Below are 15,832 nucleotides of genomic sequence, written 5' to 3'. Positions count from 1 at the left end.
GCAAGTGGAGTGTTGTGGTGTTTCAAGGTGGTCGTCTGTTTGACCCTTACTTCGGGGATCCAGTTGATTGTCTCTGAGGCCGGCACAGTCTACAGACCGCGGACCAGGTACTTCCCTTAATTTTCCACTCGGCCCGTGTTCCATTCCACTTTGTCTTCACATCCCCCTCTAAACAACTTTCTCCCCGCAGGATGTGCCAAGTCATCTAACCAATCAAAATGTCAGCGAGTTAGCCATGATACAATTCTTTCAAAATTGCGTCCACCTGTGCCTCTTTAGCTCCTTCGTATCCCGCCAGTCCAAGGGAGTATTCCGAATGTGCACTCCCCCCCCCCACATACAAAAATTGTGAATTATCTTTCCATCGTGGAAGCAATGATAATTTAAGGGATGCACCGCCGTGACACTTTTCAAGTTCTTTTCTTAATGATAGCATCTAGAACTTCGACTACATTTCAGTTCCGCGGAATGAGAGCAGGACAAGGGGCGATTGGCAACATTTCAAATAAGTTCATTACTCCCTTATTTGGAAAAGCCACATTCAAAACACAGAATTAAATCTATCTCGAGAGCGCCCACCCAGGAACGTATCGGCTTGTTCTACGAAAAGGTCCGGACGTGCAAAGAATCCCCATTTTCGAGTCCTCGAGGCTGTAAAATAAGACATATGGAGTTGGAGCACATATATTTCGTCATAGAAATCGGGATCTAATCTATTGATTATGGCTAATTGCGATTATTCTATATTTTATCCACTCCTATCTCAAGCTCGTCGAATCTCGTACTTCCACTTTTGCTGTGTATTCGACAGCACCGTCGAGACCAACTGTGTAACCGACCCCTCTCCGACCAACACCTTCCCAACCCTCGCGATCTCCGCTCCAATAATCGTCAAAGTATCACTATGAATATAATGCATCGGACGTGGGAGAAATCTCATGCGCGTACTCATCCAAACATGCACCTGCCGTAAATTCGTCGCCGTATTAAGAAGTTCCAAGGGCCGGAGATCGGTCGAGATAGGAACACACCCTTCATCAACCTCTAATCGGTAGTATTTTGACACGTCGATGCGGATGCAGAGTTCCTGCAAGCTAGACGCAGGGCCTATCACAGCTCGGAGATTCTGGAGGGCTTTGATGTCCCCTTCGAAGAGTTCAAGACGGCCTTCGACGCTGCGACCGTCGTTGCGGAGGTGGTAGCCAAACGTCGTGTCGAGTTCGCGCATGGTTTCTTCTTTGATGAGACCGAAGAGGTCGAGGCTCTTTCCTGCAGATGGGTTTAACAGTGGTCGTAAATTCCATTGGCTGAAATTAGGCTTCCGGGCTGATTGCATGTAACAAACATAGTAGGCGTCTCGTTGGAACGTCTCGATGCCTTCTCGTAAAATCTGCTTGTTTGCCAAGAGCCACATATCACGACGGCTCCAGTTCCTGCTTATAGTATCTGGTGGGGCTGTAGGGGAACAGTGGTTGGCCTCGAAAATAATTCCATTGTACACGACTTGGAGCGCTTCAGAATCTTCCCATACCTCGGCGTAGATTTGGTCGCGGAGCTCTCGTGGAAGGTCTAGGAATCGGAATGGAAGGACTTCTAGGTTAGCTATTGTGCCATACCGGGAAGAGGGAGTCGCGAACTTACTGGCAGAGGAGGATTTAGCGCGTTTGGTACGACGAGTTCGTAGGGAGCTATACGTGCTCTCACGTTTTGCTACTGATGGTTTTGGGAATTTTACCATGGCAGTGGTTTGGGGCGATATATTGTAACGTGAGGGTAGGAAGTGTTCGGGACCTAATTCTTAGGTTGTTGTTGAAGTGTGTTTGAGGAAGAAGAGTCGCGTCACAAAATTGCAGTCCGCAGGGGGCACAACTTAACTAGTAGCGGTTTCCAGGTTCGTATCCACCACTACCATTCTTAGATCGCTACCTAGGGAAAGTTTGTGATTTGCGAGTAAGATGCCGAAGCTATGCATAAGATCCTAGGACGACCTTGGAAGTATTTGAATCTCCCTACCCTGAAAGTCAGGTGGTGATTGAGGATAAACCCCGCAATGCCCCGCAGATTCACATCAGAGGAACACCAAGCTGAATCATTCAGGTACTGTCCAATACCCTTACGATGATTACTACCATTACTTCGTCTTATTTCGTCTATTATTTTTGCATGCGGGTTTCTTCAACATTCGATCCTGCTCAACCCTAAGCTCTCACGCCTACAAATAACAGCACTTCCTCAAAATCTTTTATACTAATCTCCGGGCCATCTCGAGTGTGGCTTGAAATTGAAATTCGTGATGGGTTCCTAATCCTTTATCAGGGTCCTTTATTAGAGCCTATGCGGAAGGACAAGGTGCACTATTGTTATATCTGGAGCATAGGGTTGTCAATACGATCTAGTTGCTGCCTTGTACGATAAGAGAAGTGGTCTTCCTTGATTCTTCTCAACAGCAAGCAGATAAGATGCATGCCTTTTGGTAAACCGAGCATTTTTCATATTATTAACATATTAAGCATCCAGTAAATAAGATGAGATATCGAGAAGCTTTAGATGGCCTTCAGCTTCAAACATCTGGCTTGACTTGACGTGAAAAGGTCACCCACAAATCTATCACTGATGCCACCTATTTAGTTCTTGGTTAGTGACCGAGCCCTACTCAACACCTCTTAGTTTATCTGGGAGCATAACATCCAGCCTGTTGGCCATTTGCATGCGGCAATCCAGCATGTGACTCAACCCCTAGTCTTCACATTGTCGAGCGGTGAGTTCCGATCTAGACGGGTGTTACATTTGTTGCTGCAAGGAATTAAGTCTATTAGGAGCATAGTTACCCAAACAGAGAGGCCATGAGGCTGTTCGGAGAGGGCACTTTGGCTACTATGTGGGAGAAGAGCTGGAATGTTCCCACCAGTAATTACGCATAGTCCGGGTGCTGACGACTGACAGATTGATTCCATTTTCGTTCCTATTGATACTGGCTTATAGACTCGTGATTAGATCTAAACGCTTTCATAGAAACCTAGAACTACTCCATTCGGCTGCGTGCTCGCTAGCCGTTTAGATTTCTGGAGGTTCTCTGCTTCCTCTTCTTCTGCTGCTGCTCCTACTGCTTCTTTTACTGCCTCTTATGCCACCCCTCCCCCTCCCCTGCATTTAAGGTGCTGGGCATAAAAGGCTCTTCTTCTGGCAGTCCCCCTAACTCTGGATAATCTGTGGATGCGGGCTCAGTCGTATCGGGGAGAATGCCCAAGGACCTTGCTGCTTCAGTTCGCTTAAACGAGACGCCGGATTCAAGCTCTCGAATAAAAAAGGGTACCACCTCCCACCCATGTCCACTGCCCACCCTCTATGCGCATTATCTACGCCGCCACATGTTCAAATGTCCTGATTTTTGGTCTTATAATAGCTGCCAGGCTGCTCTAGCTTTGAAGCACTGCAGAGCTGCATTATAATTGCTATTACGTTGCTGGGAACGCACTGTATGGCTGCTAGGTACCTCTCTATAAATGTCACGGTGTGACAGAAGGAAGTATACTGTGCTCGCACAGTATCCTAACAATGCAGCAAATTGCAGAACAATGCATCAAATTGCAACAAGAAGCAGCAAATTGCAGAACAATGCAGAAAATTGCAAAAAGACGCAGCAAATTGCAGAACAATGCAGCAAATTGCAGAACAATGCAGCAAATTGCAGAACAATGCAGAATAGAATCCCCACTTAGCAGCTATAACTATCTAAACACTAATTAATTAACTCTCATGACAATAACTATATACAATACTAGGACTACAAAACTAGGGGCGATTGCTCTCCTTCTGAGCGACTCTGAGATGCTTGCAGAGCTGGTCCAGCGAGACCCTCTGCTGCTGCTGCTGCTGGCTCACCTGCCACATGGCCGCCTCCTCGCTAGTCCTCCGTGCCTGCGCAATGCGCCTAATCTCCTTAATAACCTTAAGCTGCAGAGAGTACTACTGCAGCTCACTCTAACAACCTAACCTCCACTTGTTTCCCCAGCGCCTGTCTAGCTTAGTAATAGAAGGCTAGCCCTGCAGGCCTACTGTCTATTTGCGCTAGAGGTCCTCCACAGTCCTCACAGCGCGGCACATGCGATGCTTTAGTGCAGGCTCTAGCTTAGGCGCCAGCTTAAGCGCTGCTGGCAGAGGCGATAGGCTAGGCGAGCGCGCAGACGGCGTAGGCGCGATGCTGGCCTGGGCAGAGGTATACCTGCTTAAATCTACGTCTGCCAGCGACGGCGGCGCAGCTGCTGTGTGCCTGAGTGGAGGTGGTGGCAGCAGCAGACCGCCCTGCGCCTGCGACGCCTCCAGGTAGAACATAAGGCTGCCAGACGTAAGCACCTGCAGCTACTAAGACTGTAATCTCTGCAGCTTACATAGGTAATTAAGCTCCTCCTTAAGCTCTCTTTTAAGCTCCCTTACCTGCTGCTTGTTTTAGGCATCTAGCGCTTAGAGCTAGTTAGCAAGCAGGGGTATTGCCTAGTACAGGACTAACAGCTAACTAGGAGCTGCCTCTGCGTTAAGAGACGCATTAATGTCCTAAGCAAAGGCGGCGTACGCCCTGTGCTAGAACACTAGGTAGTTCCACACAGGGTGGCTAGGGAAGCGCTGGCGCAGCGCAACTAAGTCCTAGAGGATTACCTCTCTAAGGTAGAGCAGCAGGCTTGTAAGGCCCCCTGCGGCTAGGTTGTTAATCTAGCTAGCGTGTAGGCTAAAGCAGCCCTTCTATAAATTAAGCTCTAGCTAGATAAGAGACAGGAGCTTATCTAGAGGCGCAATAGCTGCGCAAGGGATCTTAAAGCAGCTTATCTACAGTAGATGGCTAGCTATAGACTTTATAAACTTTTGCAGCAGTAAGTTAAAGTAGCAGCTAACTATTTGCTCCTAATTTTACCTGCCTGCTTACTAAATTTAATCCTTACTAACCCTTTTAAGCTCTACTAGCTTAGCTGCTTTACTGTGTAGAAGGTAAGTCTTTTTCTAAGATAAAATCCTAGCGTAACTGTACGCCTTTGCAACCTAGTTGCGCTAGGAGTTGTAGGAGAAGGCTGCTGTATAATTGCCTGTGCTAGCCTTAATTAGCTGTATGCAGTACTAGGCTAAGCGCTTACTAAAGTTAGGAAAGGGCTTGTTGCCTAGGTCCTAGCAATAGAGCAGGTAGAAGGCTAGGCTGCTAAGCATGTAGAGGATTAGCTTTCTGTGCTGCAGCGCGCCTATTGTCTTAAGCTAGCTATGCTAGTTCTGCTTGCTTGCACAGGTAGTAAATATTAGGGGCATAAAGCCTGTAGGGCCCTCCCCCTTAAACTTAAAGGTAAATAGGTCTAAGATCTCTGCAGAACAGCAGTTGCCTCTGCGCGTAAGCATGTAGTGGCCTAGCATAAGATTAACTAGCGTATAGAAGTGACACTCTACTGTTGCTAAGGACAAGCTCGCGTCTGCACTATGTGTCCACAGCTTACTACAGAGCTGCTTAAACTTGTCCTTAGTGTAGCTGTTAAGCAGCGTGTCTCTGCCCTTATTAGCGTACTACTCTTAATCTTGCTAGGCATCCCTGCGCTGCAGAGACCTAAGGTACTCCCTTACGCTATCTACGCGCAGCAATAGGTAGTGTAAAGATGGGATGGTAAGTAGCACGAATAGCACTGAGAGCAAGCTTTCGGAGAAAGATAGGAGTGTATTGTAAGAGAGACGAATCGCTGCTAAGCTTCGCTTGTCAGGATTCATGCTTATATATGAAGCACAGGTCATACGACCTCCAAACAGGTCAGGTGAGGCCATACTAGCCCGTTCTGGGACATCCGGCCTTACATTATCCCCCCTTATAGTAGTCCTACAACTTAGAGGATAGAACAGATAATAATAGGCCTAAGTAGCATAAAAGAGTGTTACATAATGCCCTAAAAACTTACTTCTGCCTATTTTAGTTAATTTTATATAAGTTTATTTAAAAATAACTTAAAGTTATTAGGTAAAGGTAAAGTAAAAGTATAAAGTAAAAGTAAAGGTAAAATAGCAGTATATCTTACGCTAATAGAGTAGCAGTTAGGACAGTATATATAGGGTCTAACTGTCCTAGAAATCTATTTTCTTTACACTTCTGCCCTTTTTACAGCTTAGAATTTAAAAGATTTTAAACTTTTTAAGGTAAGTACATTCTAAGCTACTCTAGCGTAATCTAGCGTAAAGGGGTGCTAACAAGCTTTAATAGTCCTATTTTACTCTGCTTACGCCTGCCTGTTGCCTAATCTACTCTTAGCTTTTTCTCTTATACTTAACTTTACTTAACAACTCTAAAATAAACTTTTATAGCCTACTTTATTATAATCTAGCTATAGTTTTTTTTTAAAAAAATTAATTAGCTTTTAATAATATAAACTTACGCTTTAATAACTTTTATATTTAATACATTAACAAAATGTCCTATAAGGGCATTATAGATAAAAGTAGTAGCTGTTATATACTTATAAACAATAAGTTATATTATAGCATAAAAGAAAAAGAAATTAAGTATACTAAGTATACTTATTACTTTAAATTTAGTAAAAAGTGCTTTAAAGTGCGTATTCTAGCTTCTTCTAGCATATTTATGCGCAGTCTGTCTAGGCTAACCCTAAATAGCTTTTTATTACTTTTAAACCTAAATAATAAGCTTTTAAAAACGCTATGCTTAATACTTTAGCTTTTATTAATCTACTTAACTTTACTTAGTTAGCATAGGCTAATATAATAGTTATGTTATAAGTAAACACTATTATTTAGTTTTTTTAAGTGTAAGTTTTTTTATTATAGCATAATCTAGCTTAATTAGCTTTATTCTAGCTTTTAATAGTTTATAGTAAAAATAAAATCCTATATAACAACTATCTATACGCGCACAGTAGCGCTATAGGCAAAATTACTAAAACTAAAGTTGTTTTTAAGAAGCGCGCCTACTCTAAAGCTAATATTACTAAAAAAAAAAAAGAAGTGTAAGGCGCTTAAAAAGGACTCTAATAAGAATAAAGCTGCGCTAACTTTATTTAAAAAAGTAAGTGTATACTATTTTTAACTATTCTAGCACTAACTAGCATAATAAAAGAAATATAGTGTTAAAAGTGTTTATGTTACTAAAGCTAAGCAACATTATTACATTAATGCTGCTAAAGCTGCTAATATAATCTACTACATCTCTAAAAAGCATAATAAGGCTAATAATATTAAAAATAAGGCTAGTTAGAATTAAACTTTAGCTAAAAAAAAGTAGCTAACTAGGTATAATAAGAAATATTTTAATAGTTATTCTACTGTTATAAATTTACCTACAGAGAACCTTAATGTCTAATCTAGAGCTCTAATAGCACAATCTAGTGTGATCTAGCGCATTCTATAGTAAAAATAGTTAAAAATGCATAGTATAGTGTAGTTTTAGGTTTTTTAGCTTAAGCTTCTTTTTTTTTTTAATAAAGTTAAATACCCTTACATTATATTTTTTAGACTTAAAGTGTAACTATCTTAGTAGTAATAAATTAATTTATCTTTAGCTTACTTACTTTATAGCTCTTTTATTCTAAAAATTTTAGAATGTCTTGCTAGACTTAAACTCTACTCTTTTCTTACTAGTATAAGTTATTTTAGGCTAGAATGTTTATTTCTTCTACATAATAAATTTCTTTAGGCTAAAATAACCCTTTTCTTAACTCTAGTAAGCTATTCTATACTAGAACAGCTTTACTTAGTCTAAATAAAGAATCTTTAGTTTAAATAAGCTATGTTGTCTTTTTATTTCTATAGCGCTATTAAACACCTCTTATTAAAAAAACCTTAAGTAAAAAAAAAAAGTAAAAGTAGCTATACTTAATTTATTAAGTTACTTTTCTTTTTTTAAAAAGTTTAACTTAAACTAGCATAATTTAATCTTTTACTATGTATTTCTTTACTCTTTTAGAACACTTTTAATGTGTTTAAGCTAATATTAGGTCTAAATTTTTATAAGTTTTTTTTAAATAAATAACTTTTTTATTTTATAAGATATTTTTATACTTTAACTAAATTTTGTCTTTAGTTAAGTATTTTTTTTACATAGTACACATTATTCTTTATAGTGCGTAAAGTGTCTATAATTAGTTCTAATTACAACTTAAGACGCCCTTTCTAGGTATATAGCTCTAAAAGTAAGACATAGAATACTAGATAAACTTCTTCTAGATTAAGTAGGTCTACTTTATACGCCTTTGCGCTAATCTAGGCTATAACTTTTTCTAGTCTTAAAAACTTCTAGTCTAACTTCTTTTTTAGCCTTATTAATTTTATGTGTTTATTAAAAACTAATACCTTATCTTTTACTTATAGCTATATATGCTTCTATTATTTATCTGCATACTTTTTTTAATACATATTTATAGTAATAATTTTTTAGCAGCATTTTAACTATAGAGTAAGTGCTTTTGCAGCAACTTTATTTACTATGTGTAATTCCCCCTAACCTAGGAGTTCTCTAGGCTAATCTAGCCCTCTTAGGTTTGCTCTATAGTATGCTTAGAAAAGAGTAACTCCTGTAGTTACATGTACACTATTCTTATATATAAACTTTGCTATTAGTAACTACATTGCCTAATTATCTTATTCTAGGTAATAGTAACATCTAAGGTACAGTACTAAGTCAAAAGTTTGGTTCGCCGACAGCTGAATACAAGCACCCACCATTTCACCCACTAACTTTAAAATAGTCTACCACCTCACTAGGTGGTCGCACAGACTTAAAAAGTCGCTTAAAATAATTACAATTAGCTTAATATTTTGTTTAAGATCCTTACGTGTGTTGCAGAGCTTTAAGGCGCCTTAGCATTAAGAGAATAAGCTTCTTAATGTATGCGTCTAGTATCCTCTGCTATGCTACCTTTAGAGCCTTACAGAACTCATCCCACTCGTCTTCACTATCCCCTAGCTGGCAGAGATAAGGGTATAGCCTATAGACTGTCTGTTTAAGCATCTACTAGAGGTGCTTAATAGGATTAAGATTAGGTGAATAGCGTGGCTACACCATAGTCCTAATCTGGTGGCTGGCGAGGAACTCAGCAGTACTATGTGCTGTATAGATGGGCGCGTTATCCTGCATAAATAGCTCCCCTTAGTGGTAGTTACGTAGGAGGCCCTCGCGCAGCGCCTCCTGGTAGCTCCATGCTGTGTAGCCTCTTCTAGCTTAATTAGGGTCTCTTTTCATCACTACTAGGGGGCTCCTGCGTACCCTGCCTCTATTGTTAATCTATATAGACCCCTATACCATCTAAGCGCGAGATCTGCTTGTAACTACCTTTTTAATTATCTTATATCTCTGTTTCTTATTAGGATACCTAAAGCACCACTTGTGGCTGCCTCCTTATCTCTTTTAAACAGAGCATTCATCTAAAAACCGCATAGTAGTGCGCCTCTAGTTAAAGTTTTAGTACTAGCGCTTAAACTGCAGTCTTAATTAAGCTGTTTCTCTGTTTATTAGAGGTTGTTGCTTACACCTAAATAATCTAATGCCTTTATGCTTTAGAGCGCAGTAAGTAGTGCTCTTAGAGATGTTAAGAAGACCTAATTTATAGATAAAGTCCTTGTACTTAATCTTTAGAGATTTGTAAGCCTAGCAAAATAGCTAATAATAGTCTTAAGCTAACAGCTTACTAGGCTGCCCTAAGCAAGGTAGGTTGTCTACAGTTTAGTGGAGTTTCTATTGTCGCAATGTGTTGCGTATACATTTAGGTGTAACGCGAAACTTAGTCGCCAGCTCTAACAACCTATAACTAGCTTAAGACTGCGTAATAATTTGCAAGCGCTAAGCAGGGGTTAACTTCTTATGTCTTCTTTTATTTCTAGTAATTTCATGAAGGATTTAACAGCGTGGTGGCATTATAGAGGTGGGTAGAAGTTTGGTGGTTAGTGGTTGGTGCACTAACGCGTTGCTTCGCGAACTAAACTTTTAACGCGTGGCTGTACTATTCTAAAGTTTAGTTTTATCTTTTAGTCTGCCTATTAGTTTTAGAATAGTAGGCTAATAAAATTTTTTTTACATACTAAAATAGTAATAAAAACTATCTTAGTACTTTAAGTTTATTATTAGCTTTTAATTAAAAATAATGTTTTTTAAAACTTTATAAAAGTAAATAACTTTTTTTAACTAAACTTTTACTAGGTCTAAAGCCTTTTAATTAGCTTTAGCTAGCACTTAGTAAGCTATCTTAGTAAGATAGTCTACTATTATAAGAATTGCATTATATACTAACCTTAAGTATTTATAAGAGGGCAGCTGTGTTATAAAATCTATTATAACATCTTACTAAAGCTTATTAGGCAGTAGCAAAGAGTAAAGGAGCCTATATAGGCAGTATTGTAGAGCTACTAATTATTTACACTTTAGGTAGTTGTTATAGTACACTTTTATGTTCTTTCTAAGCCTTTTTTAATTATATTAATGTATAATCTTTTTAAGTGTCTTTTTTACACTAAAGTAGCCTACTAATAAGCTGTTATAGCACTTTTAGAACACTTTTGCCTTTTCTTAGTCTATTATTAGAGTTTTTTTTTTCTATATTAGCTATAGCATGTTGTTTTAGCCTATTCTAGAGATAAGTGTCTTTATTAAGGTTCTTTTTATTTTTTATTTTACTTTTAGTGTTTAATAAGTTTGTTTTATTATAGTCTTCTCTAATACCTAATATAAAGTCCTTATTATTGTCTTTCTCTAGTTTTTTACTTATAGCTCTTTTAGGATCTAGCTGTTTTAGCTCTTATTTTTTTAAAGTAGTCTCTAGCTAAGCTTAAAAAATTTTAAAAACATGTAATAGCTATAACTATTAATTTCTTATTATAATTTTATTAATTTAAGAAGTTATACATGTCTATTACATACACTATATTCCTTTTCTAAGAAGGCTGTTATAACTTCTTAATATAGTTAAGTCTTCTTAAGAGTCTATCTACTAGGTTTAGCTTCTCTAGATAGTGCGTAATAACAAAATTATATTCTATTATCTTTTTATAAGCTTAGACCTACTAGTAGTTTAAAGTTTTAGTTTTTATAAACTAGTAAAGATTATTATAGTCTGTAAAAAGTTTAAATAGTAGACTCTAAAAGTAATGTTACTAATATGCTAAACTTTTATTAATAGTAAGTAACTTTTTATTATAAGTATTATAATTATACTTAGCTTTACTTATTTTTTTTAAGAAAAAGCTAATTAGCCTTTATTAAGCCTTTTTAGTTTTATTTAAGACTAATTAGCTTAAAATGCTATAAATTACACTTCTTAAAGTGTTAACTTTTACTTTAGTTTTTCTATTAGCATTAAAATAAGCTAATATAAGAAATTTAAGAAATAAGTTTTAAAGCTTTTAAAAAGCTGCTTTACTCTTAGAACTAATATTAAGCTTTTAACTTTTTTTTTACTTTTACTTTTAACTACTTTTTACTATATCTAGGCCCTTTTAAGGTAGCTTAGTAAAGAGTAGAGTAATTAAAAAAAGTTAGTAATAAACTACTTATAGTAGTTTATAAACTCTATAAAAATGTAAATATTTTAAATAGTTTTTAGCATTAGCTACTTCTAGATTATCTTAATTCTTAAAAAGTTAACTTTAACTTTTTTTAAGTAAACTATGTACTTTAAGTACTTAGTTTTTTACATGTAAAATTTACACTTACTAAGTTTTAAAAAAGCTTTACTTTATATAATCTTTATAGCACTTTTTTAATATAAATAACTTATTTTTTTTATATTAAAATAAACTAAAATATTATTAAAGTACATAATACACATTACATTAACTAACCCTGCTAGGGCCTAGTTAATATAAGCCTAGAAAGCTATAAGAGCATTAGTAAAACTAAAAAGCATAACCTAGTACTTAAAATAACTATATTAAGTCTAAAATACTGTCTTTTACTTATCTCTTTTATAAATATATAATATATAGTACACATTATAAATATCTAGCTTTATATACTACTTTACCTTCCTAAGTTTTTTAAGAAATTCTAAGATAAGTAGTAGTAAGTAATAATTTTTTATTATAATTTAGTTTAAGCCTTTATAATCTATATAAAGCTTTAACTTTTTATTCTTTTTTTTATAAATAAAATTAGAGCTTTTATAGAAAACTTAGACCTTTAAATTTACTCTTTTTATAAATAATTATTAATATATTTATAAAAATACTATAACTTATACTCTAATAAGTTATATAGCAGTTAGTAAGAAGGCTTTGTCCTTTCTTTTAGCTTAATAGCTAGATTCTATAGGCTATACAGTAGTACTTCTAACATCTTATTAGACTTAACTATGTCTATATATTTTTTTATACTTTAGTCTTAACTTAAGCTCTACAGGTTTTAAAAAATCTTTAGTGTTATTAAACAGCACACTGCAGACATAGACATTTATATTAGAACTCTACATAGTTTACTTAAACTCTGCTGCGTCTTCTAAGGCTACTTTAGTGTACTTTAGCACACTATAGTCTTTTACACCCTTAAATAATATATGTCTTATATAAAAGTTTAGCTTTAAATTAAACTAATTAATTTAAAGTAAACTTAAATATATTAAAAGTTTTTTTAGGTTTATTACTATAAATAGCACCTTATAAGTTTAAACTTTTTTTTAGGAGTCTATAATCTTTACATTTATAACTATAAAGCTATAGATAGTAAAGTCTAATTTATTAAATGCCTTTAGAAAATCACTTAGTAGGGGCTTAATCTTAAGATCCTACTCTTTAGCTATTATAGTAGATAAGATGTTTAATTAAGCTTTTTTATTTACTATAGCTTAAAAGTCTTTTAATAACTCTATGCTTACTATTACTAATAATAAAGTTAACTTTTTTAAGTATAATAAGTTTTAAAAGTTTTTAAGCTTTTTTTTTATTACTTACTAAAGTAATATAAGCTAGAAGAAAAAAGCTTAGTTTTTTTAGCTCTACTTTTTTTCTTTCTACTTATTTTTATTAGACTTGTTCTTATCTTTATTCTTTATAAAATAATTTAGAGAAATATAACCTAGCTGCTTATAATTTTAGTAAGTAACTTTTATTTTATTAAATTTTTACTTTTTTTAGCTTTTTTTAGCTTTTTTTTAGCTTAAAGGCTTTTTTTATTTTTTTTAAGCTTTTTTAAGTTCTTATTAGCTAGAGGTAAAGTAGAACACTTTTATGTTCTTTTTTTTTTTAACTTTAGCCCTTTTCCCTTCTGCAGGCAGCAGTAGGATATGTTGCTCTACTTTTTTACCTAAGCTAGCGTCTTTTGCTTACTTTATAGGATATATATTAGATTACGCTTAATCTTATTAGATAGTGCGCTACTAAAGTCTACTATTATTCTATTTAAGCTCTTTTTATTAACTTTAGTCTATAATAGCCTAAAGTAGGCTAAAAGTTTAGTTAGAAACTAATTAAGTTATTATTTATAGTTTTTTATAGCATTATAAGCTACTTTTTTTTATTCTACTAAAGTACTTAATGCATTAAGCATTTTATTTTTAAAATTTTGCTATATTAGTAACTATAATAAGTTAATAAGCTTTAAATAAGTGTAGTGTATTTTTTATAGTAATTATAGTGTCTTATTAATGTATTATAAGCTAAAAAAGATTTTCTGTAATTCTTAAGCAAAGCTTAATAAACTTTTTTAATAATAGTTCTTATTATCCCTACACTACTAGTTATAGTCTGCCTTATTTTTTTTTATATTAGTGTAGTAGTTTAGAACGCAGTAGGTTTACTTAGTCTTAAGTAAGTTTTAGTATAATAATGTTTAATACTTTAGTTAGTAACTTATTAAGTGTGTTTATATTACCTGCTTTAAATTAATAATAAATTTTTATTATCTTAGCTAGTTCTTACGCTTCCTGCTGCTCTTGCAGCTAGGCGTAGGCTTCTGCTAAAGCCTAATTTGCGGGGGTGGACTGTGCGTTGCTTAGTCCTGCACTAGCCCTTCTAACCTTTTCTAGGCCCTAAACGCCTTCTAGATAGCTTAATAAGCCTAATTTATAAAGATTTTTATTATTTTTTTTACTTATCTTTTGCTTTATTCCTCTTTATGTTAGTATTAACCTTAGTTAAGTATTACTAAAAGTAGTAGTTTTAGCTAGCTTTTTAAGTAGTCTTTAAGTGCTAGTTACATCTAATTTTTTTTAGCATTTTACTTTAACACTATTATGTAGGAATGTTGCCCTTAAGCAGTATACTAGCTTGTAGAGCAATTTAAATGTAAAAATAGAATAGTAAGTAGCATAAATAGCACTAAAAGCAAGCTTTTAGAGAAAGATAGGAGTGTATTATAAGAGAGACAAATTGCTACTAAGCTTCGCTTGTTAGGATTTATGCTTATATACAAAGCACAGGTCATACAACCTCCAAACAGGTTAGGTGAGGCCATACTGGCCCGTTCTGGGACATCCGGCCTTACAGGTAGCTGTTTATGCCTAGCGCCTTCTGCTCTTACTAAAGGTTAGTAATAGCTGTGATGTAGGCGCAAACTAAGCGCTAGGCAAAACACGTCTTGTCTTAGAAGACATTACTCCCTACCTTGCAAAACCTAGTCCTTAAGGGCTAGTTTATAACTTTTTTAACTAGGAAGAGCAGCAGCTTCTCCTCTATAACAGTGCTGCTGTTGTAGTACTGCTTCCTCTTGCAGAACGCCTAGACGCAGAGTTAGCACAGACACAGACACACAGATAGGCAGGCAGGTGGGCAAGAATACTACCTTAAATTCCTCCTGCTTTAGACTATAAACCTAGTGCGTATTCTCTAGCCGCTGCTTGTAAATTATAGCTAGGATATAGTGCGCATTAGCGCGCAGCTTAGCGTTGTTTGCAATGTTAACGTCTGCGCGCTTGCAACGCGCCCTGCGCTGTAGACCTATGCTCGCTCGCCTTGCCCTGCTCTTGCCCCTGAGTGTAACGGCGCAGGCAAGACAATGGGTCCGAATGCGGTATGAATCCACTCAGAGGCATATGGGAGTGCGTGGGGACTCAGAGACCTGGGAATACCAATGACACCTATAGGCCTTGTACGTAGGATATCAGAAAACTACCGAGCTAGCTACGGGGGCGAGGTGCGACTAAATACATGAGGGAATAGGGGTAACAGCAGGGGTCGGGGCCAGGTCGAGGTCGGGGCCGATACGGGGGCCTTCCGGAGGTTCCGGGCGACCTGACGATTCATGAGAATCGAGTCAGGGTCGGAGCCGATACGGGGACCCTTCGGATAGGTTCCGGGCGACCCGAGATGGAACGAGAATCGTTACACTGAGTGAGTGTGTACAGTGAGAGAGGGTATATACAGCAGCAAGCAGCGCACGCTGAAGCTCAGGCTCGGGATGAAGGCTAGATAGCTAACGTTTTAGGCAACCTAATTCAGCTATACGCGTGTACAGACACAGCTGTACTTACGTACAGACAGCTGCTCTATTATAGCACTAACTAATATGTTCTTGCTAGGCCTTTCTTCTAGTAATTGTTAGTAGATTAACATTTCTAGTGCAAATGCACTCTAGACATAAGAATAATTTTGTAAAATATCCTTCTCTTCTTTTATATAAGTTTAAGAAATGCAACTTAAAGCCTTAAGCAGTGTAAATTGTATCTTAATAGATAAAGCACTAATATACAATTTGCTTCTTATTAGCATAAAATATGTTAAAATAGGTTTTCCACTTAGACACTTTCTACTAAGACTGTCTGTCTAACTCCTTAGAAGATGCATTATTTATAAGAACAACATTAATAGCATTAAACTGTTGTCTTAAACCTATTATTTTTTTTTTTATCTATTTTAGCTTTGTAAGCTTTAGTAATGTAGA

At 36.1% G+C, this 15,832-nt stretch overlaps 4 protein-coding genes across 4 annotated transcripts; 2 read left to right on the top strand and 2 right to left on the bottom strand.

Moving 5' to 3' along the window:
* Window positions 1–763: 763 nt before the first annotated feature.
* On the bottom strand, window positions 764–1,938 carry BDR25DRAFT_340456 (uncharacterized protein; the record flags this gene model as incomplete). Its single annotated transcript, XM_033693504.1, has 2 exons — window positions 1,642–1,938; window positions 764–1,590 (listed from the first exon to the last, which is right to left on the bottom strand). The coding sequence occupies exons 1-2, from the start codon at window positions 1,736–1,738 to the stop codon at window positions 764–766; spliced, it is 924 nt and encodes a 307-aa protein (XP_033551549.1). The 5' UTR covers window positions 1,739–1,938.
* A 1,890-nt stretch (window positions 1,939–3,828) lies between these two features.
* Window positions 3,829–4,327, top strand: BDR25DRAFT_311145 (uncharacterized protein; the record flags this gene model as incomplete). The annotated part of the gene is made up of 2 exons (XM_033691215.1): window positions 3,829–3,963; window positions 4,073–4,327. 2 exons carry the CDS (start codon window positions 3,829–3,831, stop codon window positions 4,325–4,327), a joined length of 390 nt encoding a protein of 129 aa, XP_033551548.1.
* Window positions 4,328–5,247: 920 nt separating this feature from the next.
* On the bottom strand, window positions 5,248–5,538 carry BDR25DRAFT_214686 (uncharacterized protein; the record flags this gene model as incomplete). Its single annotated transcript, XM_033684807.1, has 1 exon — window positions 5,248–5,538. A coding segment is annotated over one exon (291 nt), but the record flags the coding sequence as incomplete, so codon positions are not given.
* Window positions 5,539–14,891: 9,353 nt separating this feature from the next.
* On the top strand, window positions 14,892–15,353 carry BDR25DRAFT_351231 (uncharacterized protein; the record flags this gene model as incomplete). The annotated part of the gene is made up of 5 exons (XM_033694821.1): window positions 14,892–14,962; window positions 15,007–15,085; window positions 15,137–15,171; window positions 15,206–15,282; window positions 15,343–15,353. The coding sequence occupies 5 exons, from the start codon at window positions 14,892–14,894 to the stop codon at window positions 15,351–15,353; spliced, it is 273 nt and encodes a 90-aa protein (XP_033551546.1).
* Between the last annotated feature and the right edge of the window lie 479 nt (window positions 15,354–15,832).

Source organism: Lindgomyces ingoldianus (genome assembly GCF_010093535.1).
Source record: "Lindgomyces ingoldianus strain ATCC 200398 unplaced genomic scaffold BDR25scaffold_6, whole genome shotgun sequence".
NCBI classification, from domain to species: Eukaryota; Fungi; Ascomycota; class Dothideomycetes; order Pleosporales; family Lindgomycetaceae; genus Lindgomyces; species Lindgomyces ingoldianus.
The sequence above is the reverse complement of the archived record's forward strand: the minus strand, read 5'-3'. Positions and strand labels throughout refer to the sequence as shown.